General features: G+C 33.8%; 1 protein-coding gene across 3 annotated transcripts in view; it reads right to left on the bottom strand.

The window, feature by feature from the left end:
• The window catches only part of LOC150107746 (proton-coupled zinc antiporter SLC30A5-like), a 271,156-nt gene that overhangs the window by 142,710 nt on the left and 106,102 nt on the right, over window positions 1-22,344 (bottom strand). For all 3 annotated transcript variants that reach the window (XM_090391508.1, XM_090391507.1, XM_090391506.1), the window contains 2 exons: window positions 18,579-18,746; window positions 5,667-5,949 (listed from right to left, as the gene is read on the bottom strand). In XM_090391508.1, coding sequence (XP_090247634.1) covers window positions 5,667-5,949; window positions 18,579-18,746 — 451 coding nt within the window. The remainder of the gene's footprint in view (window positions 1-5,666; window positions 5,950-18,578; window positions 18,747-22,344) is intronic.

The raw sequence follows: 22,344 nt of genomic DNA on the forward strand, positions 1-22,344 counted from the left end.
AATACATATGAGGGGTGCTTAATGAGCAAAGCTGTATAACTAAGAGGAGACCTCCACATAGCCTTTAAAGGAATGCAGAGAACCGACCAGGGCTTCTGACCTAATGTCCAATCCTCACCTTCTCATGGTGCACCCTGTTGTGTATCTACTTTGATACTGAACGAACGAGGATGGGCTGACAATTTGGGATTTAGCCGACAAAATTGTATTCTTATTGGTTAAACCAAAATAAAAAATGAAGATACAACATGACAATTTTTCATGCCAGCTGGGGTGTCTCCCGGTTAAAGAAGGCCCCCGTTGTTTTCACACAGGGAACCAGGGCGAACAGTGTAAAGTCAGCTACTGGAACAAATCTGAAAACACACCCGAACTCAACATTACCAGAGTTAAAGATTGGTACTATCAACATAAGAAGCCTGAATGGCAAAGAAATGGAGGAATTAGATAAGTACAAAATCGACATTATAGGGGTGACTGAAACAAAAAAGACAAAAACTGGTGAGATCTTTCTGAGCAATAAATACAAAATGTTATATTCAGGCAATGACAATCAAGGAAAAGAAGGAGTAGCCATAGTATTCAACAAAAAATACGAGGCTAATCTTCTTGAATGGCAGTCAGTCTCAAGTAGAGTAATGTGGGCAAATATGAGAATGGGGAACTGGACAATGAGACTTATTTGTGATTATGGTCCCACAGAAGGTTCTACTAAGGTAGAAGTGGAGGAATTTTTTGAGGCTTTAGAAAAAGCAACTGACACAATGAAAAAGGAAAAGTTGGTCCTTGTTGAGGATCTAAATAGCAGAGTAGGAAATGATTGTGAGACATACAAAAATATTTCGGGAAAATTTGGAGAAAAGAGCAAAGCTAATAATAATGGCAAATACCTGTTGGATTTCTGCTCAGGACATGGACTGGTTATTACTAACACAATGTTCCAACATAAAAATGTGCCCAAATTCACATGGAGAAAAGAGGCAAGCAATAAGAAAAGTCTCATTGACTATGTTGTTGATAGTGATGTTTTCTCCCTGGTACAGGACACCAGAGCGTACAGAGGATTTGAAATTGGAAGTGATCACTATTTAGTCTTGAGCAGGATAAAATTGAATTTCATATTGAAAAGAATAACATGTAAGAAAGTTTTAAAGCGAATAAAAGTTGAGCAGCTCTCAGATGTGAACTGTAGACTAAAATACAAAAATATTATTGAAGAAAAAATGAAAGAGTTTGAGAACAAGAATCAAACCTTGGAGATTCAGTGGCAAGCCTTGAAGAAAGCCCTGATTGACTCAGCTATAGAGGCATGTGGTGAAGTTGTCAGCAAGGATAGAAAAATTAGAACTCCATGGTGGACAAAGGAAGTTAAAGAAGCAGTGAAGAAAAAGAAGAAAGCATATCAAAAGTTCCTGTGAAATAAGTCAGCTTGTGCTCTTAGAGAATACAGAGATAAATGCGAGAATGCTAAACACTGTGTAAAACTAGCTAAACAAAAGTCATGGGAGGACTTTGGCAAGAATATAGAAAATAAATATCAAGAAGGTGGCAAAATATTCTGGAGGTTGTTGAAGAAGCTTAGGAATGGAGGAAAGAGTGCTGTAAAAGGAGTTAGAGACGATAAAGGTGACATGAAAATGGAAGAAAAAGATATCCTTGAAGTATGGAGTAATTACTTTGAAAAACCACTAAATGAAACAAGCAGTGATGACGGCACAGTTGTAAAAAACACTTACCAGGCATGCAGTCAGGAATACATATCCATACTTGAAGTAGAAAAAGCCATCAAAGGCTTAAAATGTGGAAAGGCAGCAGGATAGATGATATTTGACCAGAAATGCTGAAGTATCGTGGTATAAAATCTTACAGTGGCTGCACTGCATAATTCAGAAAGTCTGGACAGAGGGACGAATTCCCGATGATTGGAGTACAGCTCTAATAGTACCCATATATAAAAAACTGAAATAAAACTGAATGTGAGAATTACAGAGGTATTTCCCTACTAAGTGTTCCTGGCAAGAACTATGCAAGCATACGATTGAGAAGAATAATTGTGGAAGAAAAGCTGGGTGAAGGACAAGCTGGATTCAGGGCAAATAGAGGCTGTCAGGATCAGATCTTCACTTTACGACAAATAGTCGAGAAAGCATGGGAATATAGCAAACATCTGTATTTAAGTTTTGTTGATTTGGAAAAGGCATAAGTGCCAAGAGAGAAGCTATTTGATACGCTACAGTTATATGGGGTCAATGGGACATTATATCAAGCAATATTTAGTCTTTATTTGAGTTCTAAGTCAGCAGTTAGAATTGAAGGAAGTACAAGAAGATGGTTTAATGTTAAATCTGGTGTGATACAAGGATGTACATTATCCCCTCTGTTATTCATTATCTATATGGATCATATTATGAAGGAAAGTGGTATTAAACATGATATCAAAATTAGAGATTTTAATGTCACCTCTTTGCTTTATGCGGATGATGTTATACTTCTAAATAAATCCGCTACAAGATTCTCTGACTAAATTGAATAACTGTTGTAATAGATATGGTATGAAGGTCAGCAATAAAAAGACAAAGATAATGAAAATAGGCAGAATCACTGAAAATGTCAACTGTGTTGTGAATGGAGAACTTGTGGAACAAGTAAAACATTTCAGCTATTTAGGCATGATTTTTAGTGAAGATGGTAAATTACATATGGAAATAGACAATAGAAGCAACAAAGCTGGTATGGTAGGAAGTCAATTGAATAAATTCATATGGAATAAGAGAGAAATTAGTCAGAACACTATAGCTGTATACAAGACAGTGTTCAAACCAGTTTTAACTTATGGATCTGAGAGCTTGGTTAGAAGTAAAACACTTGACCAAAGACTAGAGACCGCAGATATGAGAGTCCTGAGAAAGATTAGAGGTGTGAACAGATGGCATCAATGGCAATATCATATTAAAAATGAGGATATTAGGAAAGAACTTGACATTGTCAGCATCCAGGAATGCATTAGCAGAGCTAATCTCAGGTGGTATGGTCACTTTAATAGAATGGGAGAGAAAAGATATAGGTGGATTGATACGGTACGAAGTGCCTTAGACGATAGAAATATAAGATCTGATAATGTTGGAGTCTTGACAAGTAACAGACTGATTTGGAGGAAAATTGTAGATAGGAAGTTAGTAATGATGTAATTTTTTAATGTAGAACTATCATATCCTGTACACCCCTTGAGGGTACATGGCAGGAATTTGATGATGATGAAACGACTGTAGCACTTGCCTTAAATAATCTAACCATATACTATACCAGCAATCAACTAAAACCATACCCCTTGAAAACCCAGACTGGCCTTTTACACCTTAACAATAAGGAAGCCAACAGGAAGCTACAGATTTCTTGGGAAGGCTCTAAAATAGAACATTCCTGGAACCCAATCTACCTCGGTGTGACTCTCGATCACATCCTCTCATATAAAACCCACATAGAAAAAACAAAGGCAAAAGTTAATGCAAGAAACAATATATTATGAAAGCTTACCTCCTCCAAATGGGGTGCAGACCCTAACACACTGAGATCTTCTGCCTTGGCCCTTGGCTATTCTTCTGCTGAATACCTGCTCAGTATGGTACAGATCCCGCCATGCTATAAAACTTGATCCAGCATTGAATGAAAGCATTCCAGCATTCGCTTAATTACAGGATGCCTGAAATCAACACCACTAAAAGACCTGTATGCTTTGGCTGGTATTGCACCCCCTTTAATTAGAAGATCTGTATTCTCAGCTGATGAAAGAAGCAGACAAATGAATGATGAATGCCAACCACTATTTGGCCAGACTGCAGTGCCCCAAAGACTAAGATCCCGACATAGCTTCCTGGCAATTTGTGAATCACCTAAAATCTCCCAGAGACAAGACTTCAACAATGGCTTGCAATGTATCCTGAAAATAATACTGGTATTCCAATAGCCGAACATCTTTCACGAGGTGCCCACTTGGACTGGAATACTTGAAAAAGCCTCAATAGATTGTGAACGACAGGATGCTGCAAGCAAAACCTCATCAATGGGGCTACCTCACTAGCCCAGACAACTGTAAGTGTGGGACAACCCAGTCCATGGAACACCTTCTTGCTTGCCCCTTTCTTCCATCGCCTTGCACAAAAGAGGACCATATATCCTGCACAGAAAGAGCAGTTGATTTTGCAAGATACTGGAGGAACATGTGACCATATCTGTATATAAGTTATATATAGTTTCCTTTTTTCATATTTAATTATTATTTCCTTGTATAATTCACTTACCAAATCTAAGCTGATCTCATTGTAATGTATCCTAATGTGGTGTAAAGCATGTTGTACCACTTACTTACTACTGTACTACTTGTGTTTGGATACGAAATAAATTGAAATGATCAAAGATATATTCAAAAGCAATGTACAATAAAATATCAACACATATATGCAGAAAATCCATATAAGGAAAGGGACCATATACAGCTCTGTGTGGACAAGGTCTTTGTGACTCTAATTGTGAGGGATTATAAAGATAATCTTCAAAGAAAATCATTTAAATTCCAACATGAATACATCAAAAGAGCAATCAGAAACAATGGTAACTAATAAGTTGGAAGGTTTTTTCACTTGGCTATACTATAAATTAAAGATACCAAGAAATTATATATTTGGTTGAATCCTTTATCCGAGTGTAAGCAAACAAAGTTTGCACCTGAAGTATTTTCAGGACTGGGGAAACTCATATAAGGAAGCTAAGACTTCACATCACTTGCCTTAGTATTCCATAATGCAAAGCAGATCTCCTTGCAGACATGCATAATGTTATGCATTATGGAAAGGGTCTCAATAAAGGTTGAAACCCAGACTGGTTTCAACCTTTATTGAGGTCTCTTTAGTGGGAGCCAGACCCAGAGGTGATACTATGATTGAAGTAATGAAGAAGTCATATTTTCATGATGTAAAGTCTTAGCTTCCTTTTACTAGTTGCTCCAGTCCTGAAAATACTTCAGGTGCAAACCTTGTTTGCTTACACTTGGATAAAGGATTGAATCAAGCATATAATTTCTTGGTATCTTTAATTTATGGTAAACTAATAAGATATAGATTGGAACTAAATGGAAAAATATTTAAACAAGTAATGAAATGTAAATACTTCTGAACTGTAAACAGTAAAAATATAAGACAGAACAAAGTAATAATCTCTAAAGACTAATAAAATATCAGGATGTAAATTTAACTAGAGTGAAAAATAAAACATCTAATAAAAGAAAGAATATATAAAATCAGTAGTTCGACCAATATCACCTTATGTATGTGAAACAAGAACAGAAACATCAAGCTTGCACTAGATAAATACAACATGTGAAATGAAGAAATTAAGAAAAATAGTTAATAAAATTTGAAAGAATAAAAAAATGAAGACTTATAAAAAAATGCAGACTTACAACCCATAATTAAAAAAAAAAAAAAAAAAGAGCGATCAGAATGGAATAAACATATTAATGGATTAAAAAAGTATAACTAAATTAGCAAGAAACTGGAAACAAAAAAAGCAGGCCAAAAATGGACAGACTTTAACTTAAAAGTCCTTATGTTTATGAATAAACAAAAACCTTAAGCAAAAATATTAAAAATTAAGAAAATCAATATACTTACCAAACACAAACATAATCCAGCTGAAAATAACACCACCAGACAAAGCATGTTCACCTTGACCAGATGACTCACTATTAGCAGACCAATGTCTTATGGAATCATGATTCCACAACCAACTCAACACAAGGGCTACCACAAAGACAGAAAGTGTTCCTATCCTGGCACTATGCACACTGTCCAATCGTACTGAAGAGATAGCTTCTATGTAATAGTCCAAAACAAAAACAAGTAATGCCACAAGAACTAATGGCAAAATAACTTTAGTTACAGAAACTGGAGATGCCTGTAAGAAGAACAAGAAATTGCACAAATTAAATGAATATAGCTTCTTAATTTAATATAATCCTTAAAATATAAAATGTCATTTCAAATGGGTATGTTATACAGCTTGGAAAAAAAAAAAAAATTACTATATTCATGTCAGGAATGAGGAAGGAGAAGGTAATTACACTGTTTATTCTACTGGATAAACAGTGTAAATATTCCCTATGAGGCAATCCATTCAACTTTGCTTAACATCTTGAAGGATGATCACAGTTGGGATTTACAGAAGGCAGCAAGTCTAGCCAGGGATGAGGCCTGAAACTCCTGTAAGTGATTTCTCTATAACATTATTTGTATGTTGTTCTATGGATTTTTCTGTTTATTCATAATATGGGATGCTACAATTAAACCAAAGGCAGTAAATTACTGGGTGCTTCAGATAAAAGCTGATAGTAGGGTTTTTTTTTTTAAAAAATCAATCCTCATATACAATATGGGGATGTCTTTCCAGACATTCAAACCATATTGAAAAATTTCAGAAGTCTTTCATTAAATTTTTCACCTGCATTTTTGTATATAGTTCTATATTTATATTGTCTTCTCCTGGTGTTTTCCTATTTTTCATCTTCATTGTATTTTTCAGTTCTAACATTGTGATATTTTCTGTTAGGTCAATCTTTGTTTTATAAAATTTCATTTCATTGTTCTCATCTGTCCAGAGATTTTGGAAATAGGTCACCCACTTTTCTAAATCTATTGTTTGTATTTTTATCTTTTCTTTTATTTCTTTATAGGTTTTGGGTTGTGGCTTAAATATATCCTTTTCTAGTTCTGTTATGAAATTGTTCCATCTCTATGTTTTTTCCTTACTTCTTGTTTTGCAATTGCTTCTTTTATACTCTATTTCTGCTTCTATAGTTTTGGAATTTAGCCATTTCTGGTAACTATCCTTTTTTTTTGTTTTCATTATACTTTCTATTTCTTTGTTCAAGTCTTATAGTCCTCTTTTTCTAATCCATTTGCACTTTATTCCTAAGCTTTCTGTTGTTGGTTTTGTGAGAATTTGTTTCAAATTTTCCCATTCCTCTTCTATGTCACTTGATTCATGTGTAGTTTCTGTTTTTAAGTTCGTGGATTTTTGATAATGTTGTCTAACATGGGGATCATGTAATAAAGAAATTTTGTAACTCAGTTGATAAGAATTTTCAATTTTATGTATTTTTAGCCACTTTGCTTTAAATCGAATTTTTGCTGATACCATATAATGATCTGAGTTTAATTCAAAGCCTCAATGTGCTCTTATGTCTAAAATTAACTCAGCTAATTTAAAATTTGCAATAACATAACAATTACTGATATGCATCCTCTGGCTGATCAAGTATATTTATGTATTTCCTTGTGTTTAAACACTGAATTCATTATTCTCATATTATAAATGACAAAATCTCGCAGTCCATGATCATTTTGATTACATGTATCTTCGCCGAATTTACTTATGTTTGTTTTGTATTTTTTGTTTCTTATTCTGGCATTTAAATCTCCTGCTAGTAGTAAATAGTCAGTTTTGTTTGTTTTATCTATGGAATTCTGTAATCATTTATAAAATATATTACTGTCTTCTTTTCCCTCTTCTGGTGCATATTGTTGTGTCCCCCTTTTACCATCCTATAATTGTTAATTACTCTTATAAGTTTATTTTTATCTTGTCCGTAACAAATTTCTTACTATATGTGATATCACCCAAATACAAGTGTCCTAAAAGATTTATTTTTTTTAGCTGCACCATTTAGGACATTTATTTTATGAAAGAAAATCAAAACAAGAAGCAAATTCTTAAATATGTTTAGGTGTGAAACAATCATGCAAACTCGCAACTTAATTCCCCACCCCCCCACCCCTAATGGCAATTTCAGACAACTGAGTTTTCAATGAGACAACCCAAAAGTTTATTATACACATAAGCACAATACAATACATTAAAATTGTTAAAGCTTAATTCAATACTAAGCTGAAACAATACAAAGTAATACTAGCAAAACACAAATGATACGTTATAAAATTCTATGTGGGAAGGGCGATAATGCTGCCACAAAAGACCCCACACATACGATAAAAGGATATCTTTGCAAATGTCAACAATTGACTAAAACTTCTCATCTGTCTGTGCACAATATTATGATACAATACCTTAATTAAACACAATTAGTTTACACATATTTACTCACGAGAGTAATATGGGTCAAACAGTCCTATCGCTACAATAACCACATTCTATTCTTCAGACCGCTCTCAGTCAAAATATAGATGACATGCATAAGTTACTAGACACACGATTTTATATCTAGTAACCTTGACAAGCTTATTCTCTTTCTATTCTTAAATGCACTAAAGTCCTAGTTCGACTCTCATTCAAGTCTTTCAATAGATCGGTAACTGAACTACAATCACAGCTACATAAGATTTGAAATAATATAAGACTTTACGATACCGTTTGATAAGGATCTTCTATGCTAGTCTCTGCTCTTACTCGTCTGTAATTTCCGAGGACGAATTCTTTTGTAGTGGACCATATCTGAGATTTCTTGGATCAAGGTGGGCCTTCACGTCTTCAGAACATCAAGCTTCTTCCAAGGAAACACAATGGATCTGCGATTCTGTAGCCATGAGATTCACTACGCACCTACTTCTCCACAGATTTTCCTTTTTTTGTCAAGAACACGGCTGATATAACATGCAGTAGTTACCATTCTTGTCAGCTGTATGGTGTCCCTCCTTTCTATAATAGGGAATTAGGACCAAAATCTCATACTTTGTTCCTTCGTGGTGGAAGGAGAGAACTCCCAACCATCACTCAGGAAAATAATATAAGACAACCCATACAAAGACTGGAGAACCAAGAAAGAGCTCGTGTGTGTGTGTGGGGGGGGGGGGGTTTCCTAACCCTTTTATACCATGACCCTACTGGCACCTTCTGCAATTAATGCCCCCCCCCCTCCGATATCTGGATAGCTTTCTGTGACCAGTTAGGATGGCACTTTTCTGCCGAAATTCCCGCGATCCGTGTGCATGTGACTGACTCGTGGCAATGTCCAAAATTGGGAACTTTGACCTTGGACCTTACCTTGTTTCTTGCTAACCCTATGAGTCACATTTAATAAACTTTATCAGCTTACCAAAATTTTCTAAGAATTGACATAAACTTATAATCCCTTGTTTCAATTGTTTAACAACAAACCTTTACATGCAAAAATTCTTATGACCAATATTCTATTATTTAATTATTTTATTTTCATCATATTACAACAAATTTTCTTATGTGAGTTAACAAATATTCTCAGTTGTATTTCACACTTAGATGCAAGTATATTTCCCTTTTTTATTTAAAGGTTCCTACTTGTTAAACCGTGATCAAAATAAATTCCTTTCAGGAACTTTATTAATCATAAACTTTAACAATATGCACTAATTATTGTTATGTGGCCTCTTAATGTCTTGAGTCTAATTTCTATTAGTTTTTTGTTCAAATAGTTATAATATACAATATTGTTCTTTAGAGATTTATGTACCATAATCATTATACCTGCTTTTGCTCTTTCTTCTTTTTTACCCCACTGTCAATTTGTATATAGTGGTTTGTTTCTTTTGTACTTTTTTTTATGTTACTATACATATCTTTATGTTAGCTTGGTTTAGTTGTTTATCAAGTTCCTCTTCTTTTTTATGTGATACTTCTCACATTCCATGTTGCAATTTTCATTATTTTCCGATTTTGTTTACCTTTTCCTGAATTGTGTCTTTCCCCAGCTGAAATGTAAAAACTATAACAAAAAGAATCAAAAAGCATTAAGGTGACATGAAAACCAAAACTAACAATAAGATATTCTGGATATGCAAAGTTGCTACTTTGCTAGACCATTAAATGAAAAGCACTGACAGAACAGCAATAAAAAAAGATTCAAGAGGAATGCAATTAGGGGTACATATCAATACTTGAGATAGAAAAAGTTTGTATTATACCAAAAACATGAAATACAAAAAAGATACCTAGAATAGATGATATTCAACCAGAGTGCTCAAATAAGAAGGTATAGTTTTACACTACATAATTCAGAAGATTTGGTCAGCAGGTCAGATTACAGATGATTGGAGATCTCTCATAGTTCCCATCTATAGAAAGAGAGATATAAAACATTATGCAAGAATCACAGAAAATTTCTTTACTAAGTGTTCCAAGTAAGATTTACACAAGCATACTTGAAAAGAGACTAAGAAAAATTATGGAAAAGAAACTTGAAAAAGAGCAAGTTGGATGCAGGCCAAATAGAGGTTTGTCAAGACCAGATTTTCACTTAACAACAAGCAGTTGAGAAACAGTGAGAATATGACGAATATGTAGATTTTTCAACCAAAAAAACAAATGTGACAAAAGATAACTTATATTGGTTTTAATGGGTCGTGATAATATACATAGTGAAACCAACTAGTTTCGCCACATATGCCAGTGGCATCTTCAACAAAAAAAATTCAATAAGGGGTAAAAATGAACCATTACATAACTACAACTGAATATGTAGGAATCGTTACACAAAAAAAAAAAAAAAAAAACCACATGGAGTGTGGAAGCTGGCACAGATCATTGTTCAGTAGGTATGCATGATAATTGGCAGTGTAAAATTTCATGTGGTGAAATGAAGAAAAATTTTTCGCCATATCGATTTTACATGGGCCATGAAATACATATAATTAGAAGTATATATAGCCTGTTTTAATGTAATAAATTTTGCAGTATATTGTGAGAATAAATAATGCAGAACCACAAGCATTTGTAACTAAAAGGATTGGACAGGATTATGCTAGTAAATTGAAGGTCAAAAATAGTCTCAAAGGTCACTGAATTATAGGAGTTTTGCTGCCAAAAACTAACGTAAGTGTGGATGATATCAGGGTGCTTCCAGAAAATCCAGGAAGTTTGGAAGGAAAGCCAAGGAGACATCCAATGATATAAAAGCAGAGATTGGGGGACAAGAGCTCTCTCTCTCTCTCTTTCTTTTGGTTCCTTTGGAAGAACTTTTTGAGGAGGAGAAGAGTCCGAGTCCTGCAAGCGAGTCATCCGAGAGATCATGGGGAGTTCGCTGGTAGGAGAGGCCGTATTTAATACACCATGAGAAAATTTCATGCCAGCTAGGGTATCGCTCAGTTAAACAAGGCCAATGTTGATTTTTTTGTCAGGAAACCAGGCTGAACAGAAAAAGTCAGCTACTGGAACAAATCTCAGATCATGTCCCAAATCAACATTAGAAGCATCAAGAATAATCTTTCTTAGCAACAAATACAAAATATCATACTCAGGCAATAAGAATCAGGGAAAAGAGGGAGTAGCTATAGTATTCAACACCAAATATAATGATAATCTTGCATGGCAGGCAATAACAAGTAAAATGATGTGGATAAATATCAGAATAGGAAACTGGACAATGAGACTTATTTGTGCTTATGGTCTCACAGAAGATTCTACTAAGGAAGAAATGAAGGAATTTTTTGAGGCATTAGAGAAGGTAGCTGGCTCAATAAAAAAGGAAAAGTCAGTCCTTGATGGAGATCTAAACAGCAGAGTAGGAAATGATTACCAGATATATAGAGATGTTTTAGGAAAATTTGGAGAAAAGTCTAAAACTAATAATAATGGTTAATGCCTGCTGGATTTCTATTCAGGACATGAACTAGTTATTACTAACACCATGTTCCAACATAAAAATGTGCACAAATTCACATTGAGGGAAGATGCGAGAAATAAGAAAAGTCTCATTGACTATATTATAATTGATAACAATGTCTTCCCATTGGTTCAGGTCACAAGAATATACCTGATTTGAAATAGGAACCGATCATTATTTGGTTTTGTGCAGGATAAAACAGAATTTCATACTGAAATAAAGAACATGTAAGAAAGTTTTAAAACAAATGAGGGTTTAGCAGTTTTAAGAGGTGAGTTGTAGACTCAAATACACAAACGTCATTGAAGAAAAAAATGAAAGAATTCGAAAACAAGAACCAAACCCTGGAGATTCAATGGCAAATCCTGAATTGATTGATTGATTCAGCCAGAAAGGCATGTGGTGAGGTTGTCTGTAACAAAATCAGAACTCAATGGTGAACTGAGGAAGTTAAAAAGGCAGTGAAGGAAAAGAAGGCAAGCATATCAAAAGTTCCTGGTAGGTAAGTCCATTTGTGCTCTTGGAGAATAGAGAAAAATGTATGAAAGTGAAGCACTGTGTAAAACTAGCTAAACAAAAGTCATGGGAAGATTTGGAATGATTAGAGCAGAGCTCTCATAGTATCCATGTATAAAAAGGGAAATAAAACTGAATATGAGAATTACAGAGGTATTTCCTTACCGAATGTTCCTGGTAAGATTTATGCAAGTATACTTGAGAAATTGCTAAGAAAAATTGTGGCAAGGAAGCTTGGTGACGAGCAAGCTGAATTCAGGCCAAATAGTTGTCATGATCAGATTTTCACTTTAAGACAAATAGTTGAGAAATCTTGGGAATATACAAGGATTTGTATTTAAGTTTTGTTGATCTGGAAAAGGCATAGGACAAGATGTCAAGAGAGAAGCTATTCAAAACGCTACATATGGTGTAGCGTTTTGAATAGGGTGTAAATGGGACATTATTTCAAGCAATACATAGTCTCTATTTGAGTTGTAAGCCAGCAGTTAGAATTGAAGGAGGTACAGAAAGATGGTTTCAGGTAAACTCAGGTGTGCACAAGAAGGGTGTACATTATCTCCACTGTTATTATCTATATGGATCACATTATGAAGGAAAGTGGTATTAAATCTGATATCAAAATTGGTGATGTTAATCTTAGCTCTTTACTTTATGCAGATGATGTTATACTTCTGAAAAAATATATATACTCCTGTATGAAAAAAAAACAATGGAAATAGGCAGAAACATTGAAAACCTAAATTGTACCCTAAATGATGAACCTATAGAGCAAGTAAAAGATTTCAGTTATTTATCATAAAAATTATGGAAACTACTGTGTCAGAGTAAAACTTCAGTTTCATATAAACCAAAATAATCACTTGATGTTTCAACCTTCACATTAAGGCCATCATCATCTGGAGTATACACATACATACAAAGAAACAAGCTGCACTGCAATCTACATGGTATGTTAAAGTTACAGTGATCTGTTCAGCCGTTAAAACTATTGGCCTGACCTCTGGTGAAAAAAAAAAAAAAATATATATATATAGATGTTATTTGTGTGTGTGTGTGTGTGTGTGTGTGTACAAATAACATATAGGAATACCTTCTATAGCGCGGTTAATTGGTTCCAAGAAGCGTCCGTGCTAAGCAAAACCGCGTTGTTCAAGGACAATTTATAAAGGTTTTCAATTTAATTTGTTTATTACAAAAATTTAGGATAATAAAAAATTTTTAAAATGAAAAAAAAAATTGTTATTTTTATTAACTAAATAACAAATAAAATCCTTTTAAATTGATATAAAAGTTGTAGAAAACAAAACAAATATTGGTCCAACAGACATCTTAGCAAGTCTCGACATTATCAGCTTGTTTACAAACGTCTGGTTGTGTGGTTGTTAAAGTTGACTGCGCTAATTCTAAAGAATGTGCCACATCGGATTTTCTTTCATCCTTTCAACATGTTGTACAATGTTAATTTAATTTCTAAAGAAATTGCTTTTCTTTTCCTTGATTCTGACATTTTAACTAAATGGGTAGAAAAACAAAATATCAATTAATATTTACAAAATCTACAATAACGCTATCAGAGAACATAGAATATTTATTGCAATGCACCACACTGAAACACACCCTATGAAGTGTAAGTAATGACTAAATTAACACGGATGAAGTGCAAAACTATTAAAACAGACACACCCACAGCTTGGGAGTATGTGACGAGTCGCTGTCGTTTGCCAATCGGATGATTGTTGACCATTGACCTTAAAATTGTAATATTTTTAAGTAAAATGGGGCTTGAAATTGCAGACTTCATTATATTGAGGCTTCATTACCAGAGGTAACATTAACTGAGGTATACCTGTATCTATTTTCTAAGAATCATTACCCCCCCCCCCCACCAAATGCCAGTACAGGACTATGAACCATAATGTGCAAATGTCACCCCCCCCCCAAATGCCAGTACAGGACTATGAACCATAATGTGCAAATGTCACCCCCCCCCCCCAAATGCCAGTACAGGACTATGTACCATAATGTGCAAATGTCATGAATCAATTGCAGATGACTGATGATCATCTTAGTTTAAATGTGTGCATTAGCAATTTTACAAAAAAAAAAAAAAAATATTGTCTTTTCTTTTCCTGTATAGTTGATCTAAAGATGCTAAATATATGAAATTTTAGCAGAATCATTAACTAAGGAGTATTTTATTTTTAGAAGTGCTGTTAATTATGTCTTTGAATCAATACATCTTTTTCCAAATCCTACCTAAATCCAACCTTTAGGCTATATGTTAACAGTTTATTTTTTTGTAAATTAAATCACAGTAACAAAATAATTACTAACTGGAAATTTTTATATTAGAGAGTAACAATTAGTGAGGAGGCATGTTCTAATGTTTTGGAGATAACGATGATGCTAAACTTTTAGTACAGAGTTTGACAATGGCACCAGAAATTGTGGAAGATATGGAACTATTAGATAAGATAGAGTGAATTGAAACAAATACATGAATAAAAACATGTATAACAACAATAAGACAATAATCAAAAATTATAAATTCAAAAAGGAAAGAAAGAAATGGAAACTGGTGATAATACTTCAAAAGCGAACTGGATGTTGGCTGTTTTGGAAAAATCATCGCCGGATAGTAGAAAGTGAAAACATGCAGTGAGCTTGTTACATGGTTATTAACATAAAGATGTTAAGTGGAATTGGGCTGGTTTGAGAGTAATAGGAAGTAATTTATCTTGTTTAGTTTCCACAAGGGTGAGATCAAATATAATAAGGTGTTTTTTGTTTATAGTTATTGGTTGGTTCTACTGCAACTGATTTCAGAGGTGTGCTTCAATTGTAGGGCATGTAATGATCTGCAATGATGAGATTTTTGTTAACATTATTATTCTTTTGGCAATCTTAACAAAATTATGAAAATGTTAATTTGTCTTGGCCACTGGATGTAAATAGTCTGGTAATAGAATATTATAATTAGTACTAAATTTAATTATTACTCCTAAAATTAAGATATGTTATGTCACTCACTAACTTAAAAATTTCCAATTAGTAATTACTTCATTAGTGATTTAATTTATAAAAAATTAGCAGTTAACATGTAGCCTAATGTTGGATATGAAAGGTCAGCTTCATTCCATTTAAATAAACTTTGCTAATCTTTGGAGCAACATGAATTTTTAGAAATACATAATCAATACAGTCATCCCTCGACTTATGTCAGGGTTATATTCCATCTGGCAAAATGTCGATACATTAAATCAACAGAGTTATAGGGGTTAGGGACTTAACCGTAATAAGTATACTGTCATTTTAATTTTTAAACTTTATAAAACTGTGCTGCACTACTGCCACTATAAAACAGAAGAATAATCACCCAAATCTTCCTTACCTTCTCTATGTGAAAGACCAAGCTATGGCTCTTCTGGAGTAACTTTTTTTTTTTTTTTTTTTTTTTTTTTTTTTTTTTTTTTTTTAAATGAAAATGTCCAATGTGCTTTGCTTATTCCTCTTCTTCTTTTCACCATTTTAATTTTTATTTGTTTATTTATATAAAATTTGTTTATAGCAAAAAAATGCATCATGTATTTTCCTTTCTACTAATAAGTAGCATTCAACATTGGGATCCATGTCTTCAGCCATTTTGAGAACATCGCTAACTGCAGAGAACATTTCTGTAAGACCCTTCACTGTGAATTGTTTAACTACCTCCTCCTGTTTCTCTTTTCCCTCTTCCTTTTCTCATTCTTCCTCTTCTGCAACATGTTGTTCCTCCAGTTCAACCAATTCTTCGTTGGTCAACTTTTCAGGGGCATTTCCTATGAGCTGAACTATGTCGTCATCATTCACTGCGAGATTCAGGTTGTTTGCTAGGCCCACTATTTCTTTACTTAATTTACAAAGGTCTTCATTGTTTTTTAAACATTTAAAATCATGCACAAACCTTTTTAATGTCTTTTTCCATATGCTACGCATACATTGAGAGATCACTTCATCCCAAACTACAGCGATATTTTTAATAGCATGATAAATATCGAATGCTTTCTAGAATTGCATGCAAGTCTGATCATTTCCTTCAGTGGCAGAAATGGCTTGCGAAAAAGTTCTCCATAGATAATAAGCCTTAAACAATGCAAGAACTCCCCAATCCATCTTTTGGATCAATGAAGTAGTGTTTGGAAGGAGAAATATGATCTTAATCTTGGAGTAAAGATTACCAATGTAAGGTGGATGACCTGGAGCATTATTTAGAATTAATAAAATTTTAAATTTTACATTTTCTTTCACACAATAGCTTTCTATTTCACTCACATAACAGTTGATTAAAGAATCCTCAAACAATTTTTGAATCATACACAACTTCTTATTGCTCCGATAACGAACTGGAAGCATGCTTCCTTATGCTTTTGAAGGCTAGTGGATTCTCACTGTGCCATTATCACAAATGGTTTCAGTTTATATCCAGCCACATTATCCCTAACAAAATCATAATATGGCCTTTAACAGCTTTGAAACCAGGCAAAGATTTTAGCTTTTTGTGGATGAATGTCCGCTGAGGCATTTTTTCCCAAAAACAAGGAGATCTCATCCATATTAAATATTTGCTGGGGCAAATAATTTTCCCCTGTAATAATTTTACCCAATTTCTCCACAAACTCCTTGGCAGCTTTCTCATCGGCACTTGCAGATCCACCATACATTTTTGCATTACAGTGCAAAACACTGCTTGAATCTCATGAACACCAACTGGAAGAAGTGTTGAATTCGTAGTCATAATCAGGTCCTGCTTTCTCCTTAAACATAATGAAGAGACTTAGTGCCTTAGCAGCTACGGTCATAGTGCTAAGAGGTATACGCTTTCAGTTCAGGTCCTCTATCCATGATGCAAGTAGCTTTTCTATATCACTGACAGGACCTTGTCATTGCTTTGTCACTATTGTCGATTTAATGGAAACAGATCTTTTCACAGCCTCTATGATTTTATCCTTACTGCTAACTATTGTAATAACAGAATTAACTCCCGTCAATTATTCTTTATTCGTAGAATTTTCACCTGAGTATCACTGACATCATCGGTACATGTACAAGGCTAGTTAAACAATAACTGTTATATTCACAAAGCGCCACCTAAGTAGCTAATGTTAAATTTCCTAAATTTATTTTATTATTATTTTTTTTTAATTTTATTTTAATTATTTAAATTTAATTATTTAGTTATTTAATTATTAAATAATTATTTAATTATTCAATTATCATATATATATTTTTTTAAATATATATATGTGTATATTATATGCTAGGAAACATTTGCTGCTTTATAAAGTACTATCTCCTACAAGGGGGAAAGACATAGACCATCAGATCTGTTTAGGTTAGGGGAGTGAAGTAATGTTTCACGTTTCTTTGTATAGCCGTTCTATTAGGAACCGACTTTTGTGAATGACTTTTGTCTTGTTCCACTTAACTCTTTGTCTGGTGTTGATGGCATGTTCTGCATTCCAGACTGTTCGGGATTTTATCCTTATTTTTCAAAATGGTCATCACTGTAGAATGAGACCATCTGAAGTCATGTGTGATCACATTAATGGACTTACCAGCTTCATGATGCTTTATAATTTGCAACTTCATTTCAAGATCAATTGCCTGCCTCTTTTTCTGTGATTTTTCACTAGGTGTTTTGATTGGACATGTAGGGGGCCATGTTGCACAAAATATCACGAAATATTTAACAATAAATACACAAATAACCTATTTCTCAAACACAAAATCAATAGAGAAACTGTTGAAGACACGTGTGCCAATTGCTGACTGCAGAGGGAGGTTGCCAATGAATGCACTGTTGCCACTGTGCATGATGAATTGTTGCTAAATAGAAACCTTTTTTACTTTATGCTAGCTTGCATCTAGTTTGAAAGTATAGTCTAAAATGTTATTTATTTCCTTATGGAGTCACGAATGCAAGTAGAGGAATGGCTGTACATCTGATTTCTCAATACAAATAAATGCTGTGTTCAGCAGAATGAAAAACTGACCATGACATGACTAATGGAGGAAAGGTTCAAATAAGAATGTGCACACATATAAATGAGACCTAGTTAAGGGCAAATTGGGCATAGAGAAGAAAAGTATGTACAATATTACTATTGTTGTTAAATTAATTTGTTAATTTTTAGAGATCTTTCTTTCAGTTTTTCAAACATTATCCATGTATTTCAAAAAGTATGAAATTATCTTATAGGAAAATATGCACTGTTTAAATTATACAGCTTGGCCTAAGAGTGAATGTTTTGAATACTAGTCCTTATTTACACCCCTCCTACCAACTCTAGAGGCAAGTAATAAGAACCATATTATTTCAAGCTTTTCTGCACTACTACACATATAGGAAAAACCACATTAAAATCTATATACTTACATGAAACATATGAAGAAAAAATGCCCATGGTAATAAAATTAACATGGATACAAAATTTGATATAGCATTCAAACGCTTTGCTCCTCCTATATCTACAGACAGTCTTCTTGCTGCACTGTTAAAACCAGACTGTAGGCATAATACCAATAATAAAAGAAGAACTCCACCCTAATTTGAGAAAAAAAATATATATATATATATATATTTCACACAACATTGCATGAAAACTAATTTTTTTTTAAGTACTACACTAATTTAGTGAAAATAAAAATTAGCATCTGTGACACAGAATTCAATGCCAAAAGATTTCATGCAGTAAAAACAAAATGTATGAAAAGGACCTAAATACTGAAACTAATGCTATATTTGTTTGAAGGGATTTATGCATTTTAAATGACATATATCTGGAAAAGGCATTTGACAAGGTACCAAAGGGAAACTGTTCAAAACATTCAGGTTATATGGTGTATATTGGACATTATATCAAGCAATACATAGTCTCCATTTGAGCTGTAGATCAGCAGTTAGAATTGAAGGAGCTACAGAAAGATAGTTTTATGTTAAGTCAGGCGTGACAAGGGTGTACATTATCTCCATGTTATTCATAAATAATCTATATAAATCATATTATGAAGGAAAGTGGTATTAAACCAGATATCAAATTTTGAGATGTTAATCTAAGCTCTTTACTTTATGCAGATGATGTTATACTTTTAAATAAATCCAGGGCAAGTTTGCAGGATTTTCTGACTAAACTGAATAACTGCTGTAATAGGTTTGGTATGAAAATCAGCATTAAAAATTGGCAGGAACATTGAAAACATCAATTGTCTCCTGAAGAGAGAACCTATAGAACAAGTAAAATTATTTTCAGCTATTTAGCACAATTTTTAGAGATGGCAAATTAAATATGAAAACAGACAACAGAATTAGTAAAGCTGATATGGTAAGAAGTCAGCTGAATGAATGTATATGGAATAAGAAAGAAATTAGTCAAAACTCTAAATTAGCTGTATACAAGATAGTGTTCAAATCAGTTTTAACTTACGGATCTGAAGCTGGGTTCGAAATAAAACACTTGATAAAAGACTGGAGACCAAAGATATGAGATTTCTGAGCAAGATTAGAGGAGTGAACAGATGGCATCAATGACAGTATTGTATTAAAAATAAATATTAGGAAAGAACTTGACACTGTTAGTATTCAAGAATGTGTTAGCAGAGCTAATCTCAGATGGATTGGCCACTTAAGACAGAATGGGAAAGATTAGCAAAACAAGTGTTTTGCTAATCTGTCAGTTTGGCAAGAATAAGATCCAGAGAAAGTCTTAGAAGACAGAAAACATAGGATTTGATCATGTTGGAATCTAAGATTAATTTGGAGAAAAACTGCCGATCAGACATAACTTTTTCATGTATTACTATTATAATATCCTGTGCATCCCTTAAGGGGACATATCAGGAATTTGACGATGATAACATATATTGGATGAAACTGTCTTTCTAGCTGAAAGACATGTGGAACACGTAGTCTTTTGTGCTTGGGAGATGAGCTTTACTTAACACTACACCACTGTTTATATAACAAATTATGTTATATAAATTCTTATCTCTTTCCAGGATGGAAAGAGAGAAGAATTCATTAAACTGGACTATATATATATATATAGAAAGAGAGAGAGAGAGGTGCTTGAGCAATCCAGAATACAGGTTAAAAAAAAGTAATATATCATAAATCAAAATTGGATGATGAGAAGAAAATAACAGAAGAGTTCAAAATAATCCTAGAGAGTGCATTATGTAGAATAATTATGGAATAATTATGGTGAATATCAATGGCAGGAACATGACTGCAAGTGGAGTAGTATAGTAGTGTAAATATAATCAATCCTCTGCTCCCAATCCTAGGCTTTCAGAAGGATTTCAGTAATGCCATCACTATCCCCTATGTCCAGGGTACATCAGAAAAAATAGTCAGGATTTTGCACCTATGCATAGCCTTTATGCCCCACTGGAAACTTGCTACCCTTATCTGTTCTACCAAAGATCAGCTCCCTTTTCTCTCAGTTCCTATAGTATATAAAGTACTCTATTCCTGCAAGATGGAATACTTTGGACAGACAAGAGAGACCAGCCATCATCTGTTTAGATGAACACATAACTTACATCTGCAATCATTACTACGGTCAATCTGGTTTCGGGGTATCATGTATTGGATACCACTTACAAGATATGGAAAAGAAACCCACCATGCTGCATCACAGTATGGTAGTTTTTTGATGTGCTGTCTATATTCCATTAAACCTCCAACATGTCCTCCCAGCACTTAAGCCTTAACACACCAAAGATGGAGTGAATATGGAAATAGAAAATTAAACATGGAAATAGACAACAGAATAAGCAAAGATGGTATGGGGAGCCAGTTGAATAAATTTATATGGAATAAGAGAGAATTAGCCAAAACACTAAACTAAGCAGTATACAAGATGGCGTTACATTTTTTTATATTTTTTATTTTTTTATTATGGATCGGAGAGTTGGGTTAGAAATAAAGCACTCTAATCAAAGATTAGAGAGCACAGATATGAGCATTCTGAGAAAGATTAAGGGAGTGAACAGATGGCATCAATGGCAGAATCATTAAAAATGAAGACATTAGGAAGGAACTTGACATGGTTAGCATTCAAGAAAGTGTTAACAAGGCTAATCTAAGGTGGTATAGTCACTTAAACCGGATGGGAGAGGAAATATTAGCAAAACAAGTATTCTTTGTCAGGTCAGTAGGGAAAAGACCTAAAGGAAGACCAAGGTCTAGTTGGATTGATTCAATCACAAGTGCCTTAGAAGAATGAAATGTTAGATATGATAATAATGGAATTCTGACAAGTAATAGACTAATTTAGAAGAAAACTGTTGAAAATAGAGTATTAATAATGTAAACTTATTCATGTAGTACTGCCATAGTAGCCTGAACACACCTTGAAGGAACATATCAGGAAAGTGATGATGATGATGATATATTTGGTATGAAAGTCTGCAATCAAAAGACAAAGACACTAAAAATAGGCAGAAACAGTGAAAACCAACTGAATCTTGAATGAAGAACCCTCAGAACAAGTAAAACATTCTTACTATTTAGGCACAATTTTTAGTTAAGATGGCAAACTAAATTTTGAAGCAGACAACAGAATTAGTAAAGTTGGTATGGTAGGAAGTCATCTGAATAAATTTATATGGAATAAGAAAGAAATTAGTCAAAACACTCAATTAGCTGTTCACAAGACGGTGTTCAAACCAATTTTAACTTATGGAACTGAGTGCTGGGTTAAAAAGAAAATACTCAATCTAAGACTGAAACCAAAGATATGAAATTTCTGAGAAAGATAGGGGAATGAATGGATTGCATAAATGGCAGTATCTTATTAAAAATGAGGATATTATTATTATTATTACATCACATATCCAGGGAGTCCAAATACTCATCGAGGGAAGGCATCTACTCTACAACTCTTCGTCTCACTACTCCACCAATCTTCATCATCTACCACCACCTACCACCACTAGTACTTTCAGAATATTAAGAATGAACTTGCAATTGTTAGCATTCAGAAATGTCTGAGCAGAGTTAATCTCAAGTGGGATGGTCACTTTCACAGAATGGGAGAGGGAAGATTAACAGAATAAGTGTTCTTTGCTAGGTTGGCAGGAAAAAGGTCCCAGAAGAAGACCAAGATATGGGAAGATTGACACAGTCAAAAAGTGTTTTA

Source organism: Typopeltis vanoorti, chromosome 4 (genome assembly GCF_054136105.1).
Source record: "Typopeltis vanoorti isolate ZY-2024b chromosome 4, IOZ_Tvanoo_1.0, whole genome shotgun sequence".
NCBI lineage: Eukaryota > Metazoa > Arthropoda > Arachnida > Uropygi > Thelyphonidae > Typopeltis > Typopeltis vanoorti.